This window comes from Balaenoptera borealis (genome assembly GCF_965194805.1).
Source record: "Balaenoptera borealis genome assembly, chromosome: 2".
NCBI classification, from domain to species: Eukaryota; Metazoa; Chordata; class Mammalia; order Artiodactyla; family Balaenopteridae; genus Balaenoptera; species Balaenoptera borealis.
The window spans coordinates 129,591,562-129,606,701 of NC_138867.1; the positions used below are offsets into that span (position 1 = coordinate 129,591,562).

The 15,140-nt window shown below is 51.5% G+C and overlaps 1 protein-coding gene across 1 annotated transcript in view; it reads right to left on the reverse strand.

Annotated features, from left to right (window-relative positions):
- Positions 1-652: 652 nt before the first annotated feature.
- Positions 653-15,140, reverse strand: part of SPARC (secreted protein acidic and cysteine rich) — a 20,689-nt gene continuing 6,201 nt past the window's right edge. The window contains exons 2-10 of the mRNA XM_082379151.1: positions 13,279-13,348; positions 11,442-11,504; positions 10,755-10,842; positions 9,236-9,357; positions 7,308-7,428; positions 5,420-5,553; positions 4,606-4,754; positions 2,355-2,503; positions 653-1,882 (exon numbers count right to left, since the gene is read on the reverse strand). Coding sequence (XP_082235277.1) covers positions 1,854-1,882; positions 2,355-2,503; positions 4,606-4,754; positions 5,420-5,553; positions 7,308-7,428; positions 9,236-9,357; positions 10,755-10,842; positions 11,442-11,504; positions 13,279-13,335 — 912 coding nt within the window. The 5' untranslated portion in view covers positions 13,336-13,348 and the 3' untranslated portion in view covers positions 653-1,853. The remainder of the gene's footprint in view (positions 1,883-2,354; positions 2,504-4,605; positions 4,755-5,419; positions 5,554-7,307; positions 7,429-9,235; positions 9,358-10,754; positions 10,843-11,441; positions 11,505-13,278; positions 13,349-15,140) is intronic.

The following is a 15,140-nucleotide window of genomic DNA, read 5'->3' on the forward strand; positions in this document are numbered from 1 at the left end:
CTAGAGTGACTGAGGGACTCAATTTTAAATTTTAATTAACTTAAATTTAAATCTCAATAGCCATGCATGGGTCGTAGCTACCATATGGGATAGTGGGACTCTAGAATAATCCTGTGTCCTCCTGTGACACACACTCCTGGTTTCTTATACTCTCCCTTCAGTGTACCTATCACCTCTTGTAATTTATATTTATTTGTACATTTTTTTAATCCATTCCATATTAGACTGTAAAAGCCAGAAGAACAAATGCTTTGTCTGCTTTGCCACGTTTGTGCCTATAGCACCTGGAATGGGATCTGTCCAGAGTAGGTATGTCATAAACATTTACTGAATGGATGGATGGTTGAATGAGTGAGTGGTTAGTGAAGGGAGAGAGTTGTTTAGCCTGGTGCTCTGATAATGAAGTGCAGTCATGAAAAAGGTCAGCCCCCAGGTCATAAAATTAAAAGTAAGCTAAATCTGTGCTTATAAGCACCATACCTTCCCTGTGTATAAGCAAGCCTGTGTGTGTGTGTGCACGTGTGTGTACAAAAGCATAAAAGTGTGTTTGCAAAACTTTGCATTTGTACAGTTGTGTATGGACACGTATGTCCATGTGTTGGCGTGTCAGGGAAATGAGGTCACTAAGACACATGCAAAACCACTCAGGAAGGCAGTTTCTAAGTCAGTACTTTTTATTTTGAAAGATTTGTCAAACTCTTCACATCGTGGTGAGAGTTTACATGATTAATAAGAAGCAGCTTTTTCATGAAATGCTTGGAGGTGAACGAGTTCTCAGCCTGTGAGATCCGACCATCCCATTGACTTTGAAGTTTCTTTTGATTAATAGAAAGAAAAGAGAGGGGTGGGGGAGAAGAGGAGCAACATGCTAGCAACCAAAGGAAAGATCCCTCATGACAGCCATCCAGATGTGAAAAAAGAGGAAAAAACCAAAAAAAACCCTAAACAAAACCGATTCACCAACTGCACTTTTTCTGTTTTACAACATTCTGAGCCTCACTTCTTGATTTTGGCCTTTCTGGCTGAAACACCCTCCCACTCCTGCATCTCCCAAAGACAGTTCGGAGGGGAGCAGCCCTGTACAATGTGGTGATCTGCCCCCCAGAGGTGTGGTGGATTCTAGAGGACTGATGGTCCACGGCTCTGAAAAGTTTGAACAAACAGCCTCATATGAAAAGAAACAGCACTGAAAAGTGAGGGGGTCGGGGAATGGTGAGGAACCGGGTTTATGTGAGAGTTTATGTATTCCCAGAACACAGTCTTGCATTCTTTCTCTCAGTTACAGCCCCGGGCAAACAAGATTTGTTATCTGCGGTTCTGGCTGGTGGGTTCTGCAGGTTTTCCCCACCACTGATCCTCTAGCCCCAGAAACATCCTTGCCAACGTCACATGTCTATTACTTCCCTTTGCCCACCTTCAGACCGCATAGGGATGACCCCCCTGGCAGCCAATACCCTGAAATAAAATTAACACAAAGTCTGATTCGGTGAGTATTAGTTTCAAACAGAAAAGTAGAAAATCTAAAGATGCAACGTGTGCTGAAGGCAGACTTGAACAGATCAAAATTTCCACCTATATGCCACTAAGACGATGGGCAGAGGTGCAAATGTTAAGACAAAAGTGGGACCGTTAGTAGATGAGCAAGAGGCCGTGATAGCTGAGTCACAGCTAAGAATGGCATGACTTGGGTTAAAATTTCCATGTTTAGCACCGTTAATGTACTCATTTAAGTCTATATTAGCACCTTGACCCCAGGCAGAACAACAAACCATCCAAACATTTTAAACATTGGGGAAAACAGGAGGGGGAAGGTCAAAGAGAAAGAATCTGGTTCTGCAGGTGGAGACGTGGATTTAGATCACGAGATCCTTGTCGATGTCCCCTGTAAAGCAAGAAGAAGCAGCATTAGACTTGGAGGTCGGTGTTGATGAAGATGTGCTTCCCAAGGAGTTGGCGGATCCCACCCATCCCCGGGACCAGGGGCCAGGTGACCAGTCCAAGGTCACCCAGGGAGCCTATGACTGAGAACTTTGGTCTCCCCCTCCCTGGCCGGTCCTTGTCACTTAACACCCACTGCCAAGTTACACTCCCTGTCTCCTCTCCAGGTGCCTGCCACTTCCCAGAGGAGTGCTGGACACAGAGTGTGTGCTGATGCTCGAGGAAGGGAGAGAGAAAGAGACACCCGATGGATGGACAGAGAAGGATCAGGAAGCCGCCTGAGAGAGCGAGGCCCACCCAGGAGGGGAGAGCAGACAGGAGTTAATGAGGCACAGAGAGCAGAGATAGACGGCAGAGAGGGCAGCGAAGGGAGAGGGAGAGGGAGAGGACGGCGGCCCCTTTGCTCAGACACTCACGCTCCTTGATGCCGAAGCAGCCGGCCCACTCATCCAGGGCGATGTATTTGTCCTTGTCCAGGTCACAGGTCTCGAAAAAGCGGGTGGTGCAGTGCTCCATGGGGATGAGGGGCGCACGCAGTGGGGCTAGCTCGGTGTGAGACAGGTACCTGCAGGGGATGAGGTGGGGGAGAGCCTGAGAGCCTGAGAAAGCCCCACACCCCTGCATGGGGAGACGGAGGCAGGGAGCCTGCCCCTCGGGGCCGAAGGAAAGGATGTTCAATGCAAGATGAGAAGCCAGAATCCTGGGTCTCCCCCCAGCTCTGCCACTGACCTGCTGTGTTTCTGAGAGCACAACCCTGGCCCACCCTGAGCCTCGGTTTGCCCCTCCATCAAAGGGGGAGGAGTTGACCATAATGTCTAAGGGCCCTTCCAGCTCTGATGTCCGTGGGTTCATAACACAGGTCTCTTGGTGCATTTGTTTCCTAATTGGCTAAGATTTGAGGGCACAGAAACTTAAACTGAAAATATTCAGCATTTCTGCTATTGGTAGATCAAAATCTGGTATGGAACAGCAATGCATGTTTTCTGTGGACACACATTTACACAGCTGCAAATGCACATTAAAGAGGCTAAAAAGAGATGCATCAAAATGAAGAAAGCGCTGAATTCTGGGGAGGAGCGTGGGAAGAGACTGGGATTGGCAGGGAGGGTCGACAGAACTTTATCATTTGTATACTGTGTCATGTGTGAGAAGGAGGCCTTTTGATTTCTCTCCCACTGTCCTCCATTCCTGTCCTTCCAGCTGGCCTGGACTCTGGAGCACATGTATGATTTTTTTCCTTGTTCCCCAGAGCCCTCAATTAGTTGTCCTCAAAACACTCTTCCCCAAGGGACTACAACTTGACTCCAATTTTCTCTCTGACCCCCAGGCCCTCCTGCCCCACCCAACTCGTGGAAGGAATCACACACTGTTTGAACTGAACCCTCCCCCCTTCATTATATACCAGTGAGAAAACTGAGCCCCAGAGAGGGGCGGGGACTCAAGCAAGGTCACCAGGCAGCTCTGGGACACGGAGAGGGGAAGGATGGATCCCCTGACCCAGGCTGAAGCGCTTTCCCAGACTCACAGTCCTTGCAGCTCCATCCAGAAGCCTCCCTCCTGGCCCCTTCCTTGCTCAGCCTGAGCTCCAGATGTTCCCCTGACTTCTCCCCTCCCCTCCCCTCCACAGTATGACTCAGATGGATCCCAGCCACGGAAAGAGCCTGGGAGAGAAGCAGCAGGGAGTTTCCCAGTGCTCAGGAGACCCCAGGCCCCCCGGATCACCCACAGGGTGGGCAGATTCCAGGCACAGGGGCTGGACCAGGAGGGAGCGGTGAGCTTGCCCGAGGGGAGCATCCCTGGGCACAGCGTGCGAGCAGGGTGGCCTTCCTTTCCGTGCTGCTTCAGGAACACACAGCAAAAGAAGGCCAGAAGGCGGTAGTGAGGGTGACCACCCCTGCTCAGCTGCAGGTGCGCCAGCTTCCACCTGCAACTTCCAGGAGCCTTCTTTCCTTTTTCCTTCGATTGTGAAAAACTGATCATCACCCAGAGTGTGAGCTCCATGGGGGCAAGGGCCATGTCAGTTCTGATTACTGTTCAATCCCCTGCCTAGAATCGTGCTGGGCGTGTAATAGACACTCAGTAAGTGTTTGTTCACTGACCGACTCCCTGCCTATCCTGCAGGGCAGTTACACAGCACTTCCTAACTCATTTCGACCAGGGGCAAGAGCGATCAAACCAAGGGCCTGCCTTGGGGATGGGGCTGGCTCTGTGAATTCCTTAAGCACTTCCAGGGCCGGTTTGCCTTGTTAGGGCTGGGTCTCAGGGTCTTGCTGAAGGACCGTGAGCACACAGGCTGCCCCACCTTGGCTCTGCCACCCCGAGGAGTCTGGCATTCCTTCCTAGCTCGCTCTCCCTCCGTGAATGGATACCCCAGGCCAACACTCACCGGGTTAAGGAGGGGTTTTCAGTTCCAATGGCTTCTGCCTCTTCTGGCAGGAGGGAGTGTCTCATGGCCTTCTTCCCCCCGGTCCTGCATCCTTTCTCCTACACCTCTCCCTTCCTGCCACAGCCCTTAGGCAAGCCGTGGGCTCTAGGGCTGGGAGCAGCAGAGGCCCCTGGGAGGTTTTCTGACCACATCTAGTGCAGCTAGCAGCACTGACCCACGACTGTCCACTCCAGGGCCAAGCCAGAGCAGCTCCCCGGGATCCGGGGGGCCTGGGGTCTTACCCATCGATGGGGTGCTGGTCCAGCTGCCCGAACTGCCAGTGCACAGGGAAGATGTACATGTTGTAGTTCTTCTCGAAGTCCCGGGCCAGCAGCTCCACAGGGTGGTCTCCGGCTTCCAGGCGCTTCTCATTCTCGTGGATCTTCTTCACCTGTGGGAGCAGAGACGCGTGTGACAAAGAGTCCGGGGAGGCTGTCCAGACCAGTCAAGGCCCCTCCCCCCTCTGACAGGAGGCCAGAGCTGGCAGAGACCAGCCAAGGCCAAGGTTCAGAATGAGGAAAGGATGTGGCATAGATGGGTACCAGCATCTCGTCCACAAAAATGAAGGCCTGGGGCGATCTCAAAGGGCTCCCCATAGGGCTACCACATCAGAATGACTGGGGAATATGTGCAGATGCAGCTTCCTGGGGCTTGCTTCACAGAGACACTGATTCAGTGGGCCTGAGGCGGGGCCCGGGAAGCTGCATTTATCAGTACTCCTAGTGCTTGGTATGTCCATTAAAGTTTAAGATCCACAGACTCAGAAGGAAAAAGGAATAGAGTTATTTATATCTCTTATGGAGACAAAGTGAGCAGGTCTTTTTGTTACAGGACGTCTCAGAGCCTTTAAGATGTGAACGTACTCTAGGAGCCTTCAAAGGCAGCAAGGAGGGGTCTGTGTCCTAGCGCCCAGAATACAGGCACTTGTTGGAGTGGGGATGTGGGCTTACGCTTGGGGCTCTAGATCTAGGAATGGGACTGTGGATCCCAGCCAGCCTGGGGCCAGGAGGCGTCCCGCTCAGGCGCCCTGGGACAGGATGAAAAGACACCACTCACTCGCAGCTTCTGCTTCTCGGTCAGAAGGTTGTTGTCCTCATCCCTCTCATACAGCGTGACCAGGACGTTCTTGAGCCAGTCCCGCATGCGCAGGGGGAACTCAGTCAGCTCCGAGTCCAGGCAGGGAGCGATGTCTAGGGCCCAACACACAAGGATGGTCAGCAGAGACCCTGATTCTCCCTGCCTGAGGGCCAACCTGCTGGCTGGGCGGCTCTCCCCGCCCCATGCCCTCCTCCAGCAAGAGGCTTCAATCAGCCACCTTGATTGAAGCACAGGGCTCAGCCTCTCTGGGCCACAGTGTCTTCACACCTTTTGAACAAAAGAGATTATGTGGGGGGAAGAATACTCTGCAAGTGGACAAGTGCAAAGGAACGTCTGCTGTCCCCTTGGCCTTCATCTGATCTGCGGAGGGAAATGGTTCCCTCCAATGGCTCTTGCATTTTTCTGGGTGTTGCGCCCTGAAAACAGAGGCCAGGACCCACGATGATGATGTTGACTCTTGAGGGGTGTTTGAAGCTGGGATACTGAGGAACAGCATCCACCCACAGGCCCCGCTTAGCTGGGGTGGGGATTCAGGTATGCTTAATCACCAGAACATTCTTAGCGATACTATTCCATCCTGGTCTTTGGAACTTAGCATCCCAGAATGTCAGACCTGGAGATTTCATCCAAGTCCACCCTCTTGTTGGACATATTAGAGGTCAGTGTGGAGAGAAGGGGCTCGATTAAGGCCACCCTGTCAGAGCCTCATCCAGCACCAGAGCATGTGGGTGCCTGAGGGCCTAGGGGTCCATCCCTCCCTCATCCTTTCACCTATGGAAAGCCCCCTCTGTGATTAGGACCACAACCTTCTTCACCAGCAGCTGGGGAAAGGAAGAGAAGATCTGGGTTGGAAACGCTAGGAGTTGGAGGGAGTGAGTGATACGCCCCAGAGGACGGGAGAGCCGCTCAGCACGTGTGTCAGTCTCACTGCCCAGGAATTCCTACCAGCATTCCTCCCACTGCCCTCCTTCTCCAGGCTGTGCCTTCTCATTTCACACCCTTGGCCCCGTAACTGGGAGAGCAGGGCTGACCACAGGAGAATCTGGTTCCCCCTCCTCCACCTTTCTGCACGCTGCACACCTGAGGCAGGTGAGGGGCCCTCCTCAGTGTCATCTGGTGCCAGGATGTACCAGACACACCGCGTGGATGTTGTCTTGGAGGGGAGCAGAGGTGGCCTTGGGTGTTTCCGATGATAGGGAGGCAGCCACGCTGAAGCAGGAGCCTGGGCCAGCTGAGACTGCACCTGGGATCACTAACAAAGGGCCAGACGACACCCTGGCATCCCTTCTGCCAAACACCTGGCTCCCAGGTTTCTAGAAGAAGGTGGTGAATCATATGTCTTATGCGGGCAGACAGGAATGTAATGGAGTAAAATGGCCAAGGATATGACAGTATTGAGTGACAGGGCCTAAGGGGAACTGACAGCCTTGCCCCAATTTTAAAGCATTCAAATTCAAGTATTTTTAAAACACTTTATAGGCCCAGGTAGAACATCACTTTTGCTTCACAATGTTGAAGCAGGAAAGATTGTGGTTAGCCCTATAGAAGAACTTCCTCACCTTTACAGAAAAGAAATGAGCTGTCTTGGATGCTAGTGAGAGGCTCCAGAAATCCTCCCTGATCTTGTGCTCCCACAACTGCTCAGTTCTTCCCTGGACATGTCCTGAATGCAGATACCTACTCGTAGACAATCATCTCATTTTATAAATGGGAACCCTGAGGCTCAGGGAGGGGAAGAGATTTGCCCAAGATCACACAGCACAGGAGTGGCAGAGCCAGCCTCAGTGCCAGTTCAGTGCCTTCTCCCTGAGATGGGAGGCTTGGCAGGGTCCGAGGAGAGACTCACATTTGCAAGGCCCGATGTAGTCCAGGTGGAGTTTGTGGCCCTTCTTAGTGCCCTCCAGTGTGCACTTGGTGGCAAAGAAGTGGCAGGAAGAGTCGAAGGTCTTGTTGTCATTGCTGCACACCTGGCGGCAAAGCATAGAGGACCTCACCCTCATTCCCAGAGCCCTTCGCTAGTACCGCTATCCTTGCCCATTTCAGAGATGGGACACTGAGGGCCAGGCAAGGAACGTGATTAGCCCAGGGTCATACAGTGAGTTAGTGGTGGGGCCCAGACAAGAATCTACTCTTTGGGCTCCCAGGCCAATGTTCAGCCCATGCTGAGAGCCACTGCTGGTCTCTGAGCAGTGGTATGACTGAGTCAGGGCTGAGACATGGGAAAGCAAACCTGGGAGATATGGAAAGGATGAATTGAAGGTGAGGATGGGTAAAGGGCAGGGTGTGCAGAAGAGTTAATACAGCAGGCCTGGGATTGTTATCCTTAGAAAGGCATGCTTATGATGTTGGCCCTTGGCTGGAGTCTGAAAACGTGGCTGGTAAACAGTTCCCTGAACTGTTAGAAAACTGTCCACATTGATGAAAGTGGCTCACTGTGCCTAGATTGCTTGTACAAATAATATGGTTCATGCTGAACATCTGTTTTCCTGCTTGGAGTCTGGACTTTGGGTGCATGCTAGGGAGAGGATGTCTGTGTGACCAGCCCTCAATTAAACGTTGGGTGCTAAGTCTCTAAAGGGCTTCTTCCTTGGGCAGAAGCCTTGCTCACATGTGGCTACATCTCATCTTTGTAGCTGGGGAAAGAGTGGGTTCTGTGAGACCCCTCATGGCAGGGGGAGAGTAAGCAAGACTGTGCATGGATTCCTCCACACTCTGCCTGTATCTTGTTCCCTTTTCATCCAGCTACATACCCTTAAGTCTTAGCAGTGAGTGCAACTGTATGCTGAGTTATGTTGGTCCTCCTAGCGAGTCTCTGCATGAAGGGGTGGCCGAGCAGAGATGCCGTGGGCTGAACAAAGGCAGTGGCAGAGTAAGTGGCTGTGTCAGGAGGAGGGGAGCCTTGCGTTGAACATCCTGCACACGCTTATTGCTTATATATCACTGCAGAGGGAGAACTGATGGGCATTGGTGACCAGTGTGGTAGGGGGTGAAGGGGTGACGAGGAGGGAAGAGTTGACAAAGATGCTAAAATTTGGAGCCCAGAGGATAAGTTGTACTGGGGAGAGATTGAAGATGGAGAAGCCAGGTGGGAGGTTGTGGGAATGGTACCGGTACTCGATTTGTTGCCCTGAGCTAGGTTACCGCTAGCACAATGGTTGCCATGCATGGGTACTCAATAAGTATTTACTTGGATGGATGGATGGATGGATGGTTGAGTCCTACTGGAGGTATAATGAACAGGTTTGAAAGATTTTTAAAAATAGCACATATTGAGAACTTACTAAGTACCAGACATTATCTGAAAAATCCCCACAATAGCCCTATGAGATAAAGTCTATTTCTGTGCCATTTTTAGAGGTGAGAAAACTTGGAGAGGAACATAGCTAAGATCCCACACTAACAACTGGTGGAGATGGGGTTTGATGTAAACCTTCTGTCTGACCCAGAATGCACATTTTTGGACCTGATGCTTTGCCAAGCTGCTCCCACATATAGAAAGCCCCTCTCCCGGTGCCTGGTGGTGTTGATGTATTCCCTTTGGAGTCTGAGTAGAGTTGGAAGCTGGTGGCGCCACGTAAATTCTTGCTGGTTGCTGGAGTCCAGTGACGGGAAGAGCCTCCCCTCCGACTCGCTTGCTTGCTGTGACTACACCTAGCGAGGGGACTTCTGAGACTGGAGCTGCCCCGTGGGACCACCAAGCAGCAGTGTTCTGGGCAGATGCTCTGTGTTGTGAAGACCCCAGCCCCCCGCCCTGCCCCTGTCCCTCAGGCTCACCTTCTCAAACTCGCCAATGGGGGCAGGGCAGCTGGTGGGGTCCTGGCACACGCACATGGGGGTGTTGTTCTCATCCAGCTCGCACACCTTGCCATGTTTGCAGTGGTGGTTCTGGCAGGGGTCTGGTGGAGTGCAAGGGCACCCGGTTAGCACGTCCACCCCACCCCACACGGATCCTTGGACAGAAGTCCCAGGCTGTGGCCCCCACTCGGGCTTTGAGCAGCCCTGCATCCTCCCTTCTCTTCTGCTGAACCCAGCAGTCGGCATGTAGGGGAGCAGCTGGTTCAGCCTGGGGATTAGAGATTCAGTCTGAGGTCAGGGCCAGGCACACTTGGGGGGCTGGGGGCTCAGTCTGGGACCCAGGAGCGCCAGGTGCCATATAGCTCCCCCAAGGATGGAAGCAACCATTGTGTCCTCAGCTGTCGGTGGATCAGTCATCGCAAGGCATTTTGGGATTTTAGAATAGACTTTCTAAAATGACTTGGAAAGCCAGCTGTTGTCACGGAGTCAGGGAGCTGTGAGGCCCAACAAAACAGACTTGAGTGGCTGTAGCGGAAAAGGGAGCAGAGCCCCAAGGCCCACACTGAACAATAGAGCCTGCCTGTGTCTGGTAAACACTGGATGAGGGGCGTGGAGGGGAAGGAACATGACTCAGTAGACGCCCCTCTGGTCCAACGAATATTCTGTGCCCTCAGGATGCGAGCCCGTCTAGCCTTTTCCTCCTGGTGCTTGTCTGGGGGTATCAGAGTCATCCTTTGTTGGATGCCTGCCCTGCCAGGCCCTGGGCCAAGGGCGCTTCTGCTTTATCTCATAATCCTCTGACAGCCCTGGGGCAAGGATCTACCATCTTCACCCTTCCCCAAGTAAGACATGAGGAAGCTGGGCTCAGAGAAGCTTCGCAGGCGGTCGGAGGGCATCGCAGAAAGAGGCGGCAGTTTGGAGGCAAGCCTTGTTTGGTTCGCATCCAGAGTCTGTGCTATTAGCCCCTGGGGTACAAAGCATCTCCACTGTGTGGGATGGGAATGCTGGCACTGTGGGTGGGAGACAGAGGCCCTGGGTCATTGCGGTTGCTCTGGCGCTAACTCCACAGGTAGCCTTATATGAGTTGTGTCAGGTGTCCAGGCCTTATTTCCTCACGGCTGTGTGAAAATCAAACAAGCTCATGAGTGTGAAAGCTTCTGGGGCCATCAAGTGACCAGATGGGACTGGGGACCTCAGTGGGAATGTGAAACCCAACTTTGGAATTACAGTAAAGAGCTATAATGGGAGAAGGCCATTTGCAGCTTGAGAACTTCCCTTCCTGACACTCACGGCCTGGCTATAAATAGGTCTTTCCAGATTCCAGAAAATAATCCCAACCTTTCAGTCAAGGCAGTTTCTCCTCCACGGCCCATCCTGCAGAGAGGACCGCACCCTGCATTTCCTTGGGAAGGAACTTCATGCACGCTGGGCCCACGCTTTAGGCCCAGGTGGCAGAGGGCAGAGGCTTCATGTGACAAGACACGGGGAAGGGACCTACTTTCAGCCACCACCTCCTCCTCGGCTTCCTCAGCACCTTCATCAAATTCTCCTACTTCCACCTGGACGGGGTTGGTTCCCACAGGTACCTGGGGTGGAGGGAGAAGAATGAGTCAAACGGCCCTACCCCCATCCCAGACCTGGAAGAAAGGGGCAAAGGCTGGAGGGGGCTTGCCTGGAGCCTCAGGTACCCACAAAGGGATGGGGAGAGACAAGCTGGAGAAGGGCACTGGGCCCAGGTCACAGAGAGCGCAATTGCCAGGTCCAGAAGTGAGACTGAATCTTACAGGCCGCTGTGATTCTAGGGCCCCAGAGCTCTATGGAGATGCCTCAGAGGCCACCGGGGGGGTCAGGGCAAGAGGGGGTGCCAAGCTCTCCACCCTTCCGGCCACACCAGAGCAGCTCCGCTTTCATCTGTTTTACATATGGGGAAGACCGTGGGTGATCATCTGAGAAAAAATGTCCCACAGCTTAAAAAGTAAACAAAATTCAAAATCATAGCTCCCAACTGTTAGGTTCCATGGAAGGTTTGGGGAGAATTCAGGAGTGTGTCAGGATTGGGGGATACACAGGATTTACATCTGTGCCGTGCCCGTTCCATCAGGAGACCCACAGCACCTGTTTGGCTTTCTCAGGGAGCAGATGTGGGCAAAGAGGGGCCGCAGGTCTGGGGTCCCTCCCCACCTACCTCGGACACCTCAGCCACGGTTTCCTCGACCACCTCCGTCTCATCAGGCAGGGCTTCCTGTTGCTGTTGGGAAGTGAAAATAGGGTTTGGAGAGGTCAGGGCCAAGGCCAGCTTGACTGCTCAAGTGCCTCGGCCTGGACCTCTAAAGCTGGGGAGTTAGGAGAGCGGCTCGTTGGAGACCCCCAAGGCTGTGCACTTGGGGGTCTCCAACGAGCAGAGCCCCTCAGGGACTTCTGTGAGTAGGGATGAAGGCACAGGAGAAGCCAAACACGGGGGCCCTGTGGGGCTCTGGAGCACCTCCCTTTATATTTATATCTGGAGCTTCTATCTAAGATTTGGCTTGGAAAAGCATTTCCGTTGCGTAGGCTCCTATAAAGTCTGAAAACCGCTAATGCAGACCAACTCCCTTCATCTTACAGATGGGAAAACTGAGACCCAGAGGGGATGAACACTGAATTTTAACAGAGGTCATTATCTTCCCCACAAGCGTGATATCATCATCATTATTATTATTTTTTGGCGATTCCTTCTTGGAGTCAACTTGTAGTTAGAAGAAGCAAGATAGCATATGACTTTGAGGTGCCTGGCTGGCTGGGGCTTCTTCTAAAAGTCATGCTAACTTGCCAAATCTTTTGCCAAAATCTCACTGCCTGATCAGGATTGCCAGCATCTACCATCATCACACCTTCTAGTGAAGAGAGGGTGAGGGAATCATAGGTGAAAGAAACTTTTCTTTGCCCGCTTCACGTTTCTCCCTCCGTCTTCTGGTCACAGCTTCCAGTGTAGCATTGGATGACCACTGCTGGCCCTCTCCATGCGATTCTTGGAGGGCCCGTCATTCAGGGTGCCTCACAATCCCTTGGCCAAGAAGCAGGCCCAGGACCCAAGCTCAACTAGGTTGGCTCTCCTTGAATGTTTTTAATCTTCTTGACACATTTTCTCAAGATGTGAAAACTGTCGGAGTAGAGACATTCAAATGGCAACACCTCCATGACCATCCATTAGATCTTACCTCCCAGATCCCAGAGCTGCCCTTTTCTAGTTCTCCCCAAGGTCTTGAATTTTATAATCTACCCCTATATCCTTTTCCCTCCTAATTTAGTCAGATTGGAGTCTGTTGCTTGCAACCAAGTAGCCCTCACTGATTCAGAAACTAACGCAGCCCTCGCTCTGTGGCTTGAATCCCTTCTAACCTCATCCCCATCAGCATCCCCCCGCTCTGCTAGAATTCCTCATATGACAAACAGGTCACTTCCATCTAAAGCAATTCTAGTCCCTTTCTGGGAAGCTCTGATTGCTAAAAAGTGCATCTTCATGTTACATGGAAATCTCTCTTCTCTGGAATCTCCACCCAATGGTCCTCATTCACTTTTTCTTCTGAGCTTATTAAAGAAAACAAAAATTTTGGGGGAGGGGCTTCCCTGGTGGCACAGTGGTTGAGAATCTGCCTGCCAATGCAGGGGACATGGGTTCGAGCCCTGGTCTGGGAAGATCCCACGTGCCGCGGAGCGGCTACGCCCATGAGCCACAATTGCTGAGCCTGCGCGTCTGGAGCCTGTGCTCCGCAACAAGAGAGGCCGCGACAGTGAGAGGCCCGCGCACCGCGATGAAGAGTGGCCCCCACTTGCCACAACTAGAGAAAGCCCTCGCACAGAAACGAAGACCCAACACAGCCATAAATTAATTAATTAATTAAAAAAAAATTTTTTTTAATTAGACAGTTAACTCAAGATGGGGAAGTCTCTGTCCCTTCTGAGCATCTAGGGCTGGCAGATTCGATGCCCCTGGGCTGGTGGTGGGAGGTAAGACCAAACAGATGTGACCTTTAGGTACTTACAGGGGCTGCCACGGCCCACCCGGCCAGGCAAAGGAGGAAGAAGATCCAGGCCCTCATGGTGCTAGGAACCCTGTGGGGAGGAGAGAGATGGAGAGTTCAGTGAGGGGGAGGTTTCTTTTTGTTTGGGATCTTAGTTCCCTGATCAGGGATCGAACCCACACCCCCTGCATTGGATGCGCGGAGTCTTGACCACTGGACCACCAGGGAAGTCCCCAAGGGGGAGGTTTCTTGATGGAGAGTCCTTGACGCTGAATTCCTGTGATATGCAAGGTAATTTTAGATGGTCCATGTTAAAGGATAGTGAAAGGACATGGGAGTAAGTTGCTTCTACTCATTTCTCTTTCAATCCTGATTATATGAGAGTCTCAGTTTTGGTGCTAATGTGTCTTTAACACCTAACACTCATCCCTTTTGAACCGAGAGTACGCCTCTGGCTCAGAGCCTCCACAGGAAACTACATCCAGCTGGAATTCAGTAAATTTGTTTTTGTCTCCTTTGTGTTTAGTTTTTACAGTTTCCTTCTATTTATGACAAAGGTACACAGATTTTTTCCATTTATGGTAGTGATCTTAAGTCTCTTTCTCAGTACATTTATTTAAGTTTTTAAAAAAGTGATTCGACAAAGGTGATTGGCTAATTAGTCAAGTCTTGGCAATGCTGAACCAGGTCATGTTCAAGGGTCCCTTCAATCCCTGGTGTTTCTAGGATTCTTTTTCTTCCTATACCCCGAAATCTCCTCCCCTCCCTCCTCCACCTCATCCTTTTTCCTCCTCCTCCTCCCCCCCTCCTCTTCCTTCTGCTTCCTACCCATCTCTAATAAGAGAAGCTAATGGGCAGCAAACCTCTTGCCAATTTGAGACAATGAGATCTACATTCTAAACAAAGAACAATAGTTTTTGAGTGTGGCCAGTGGAAACTTGTGGTCATACTTTCCTCCATTTACCCAGGAGGATGGCACTTCTCTGGATCCTGTGTGGGAACTATCCAAATGCTTACATATGTTGCATATTACCTTCCCTTTCCCCTTCACAGTTAAAGGATGTTAGCTGAGATCTAGAAAATTCTCCCGCCCTGGTCACTGCTGTGACCTTCCTCTAGATGCTGAGCTCTCGACTCTAACAATCTCATGACTGGAAGGCATCTTGGAACAGACTCTCCTCTGATGGTTCACTGCCAAAATGCCATCCCTAACTGAGGAACTATGGTGGGGACATTTCGTTTCTTGTTCTAACTGAATGGACTTCCGTTTCCAAATGGCTTTAGAAAGTTCTTCCTTATACTGTTCAATCTGGCTCCCTCAAGCGTCTCCTGGTCTACTCTGATGGTCCTTCTGTGGCCACACAGAGCAAGCATGCTCCCTCCGCCCCCAAGCAGCTTTTAGTCAAGGTGAGCAACAACCATATCTTCCCTCGTTTGTCCCCCCAAACTTCCATATCAGTCCCATTATCCCTAGTTCCTCCCAAGACTTCTCAACTGACCAAGCACCTTGGTGGGAGGTACCCTGGCATCATGGAAGAAACACTCAGCTTGGAACTAAATGCCAGGGATTCTGGTTCTGTCGAAATACTAACTTGGTGTATTGGTTCAATCCTTCATCCTCTCTAGACCTTGGTTCCCCCTTCTATTGAGAGGGTTAGACTAGGTGAACATTGAGGTGGTAGCCTGGGCCCTTAAGATGCCCTTAAACTGTCACAGCACATGCTGGTCTAGGCATACATCCTCCCCTCTGATATCCTCCATTTTAACTTGGATTATGGTATTTGGGGAAACAGACAGGGGAAGGGCAGACTTCAGAATGATCCTTTATTGGATTGAAATAGACACTAAACCTCACTATTTCATGGAGTATACAAGAAATAAAA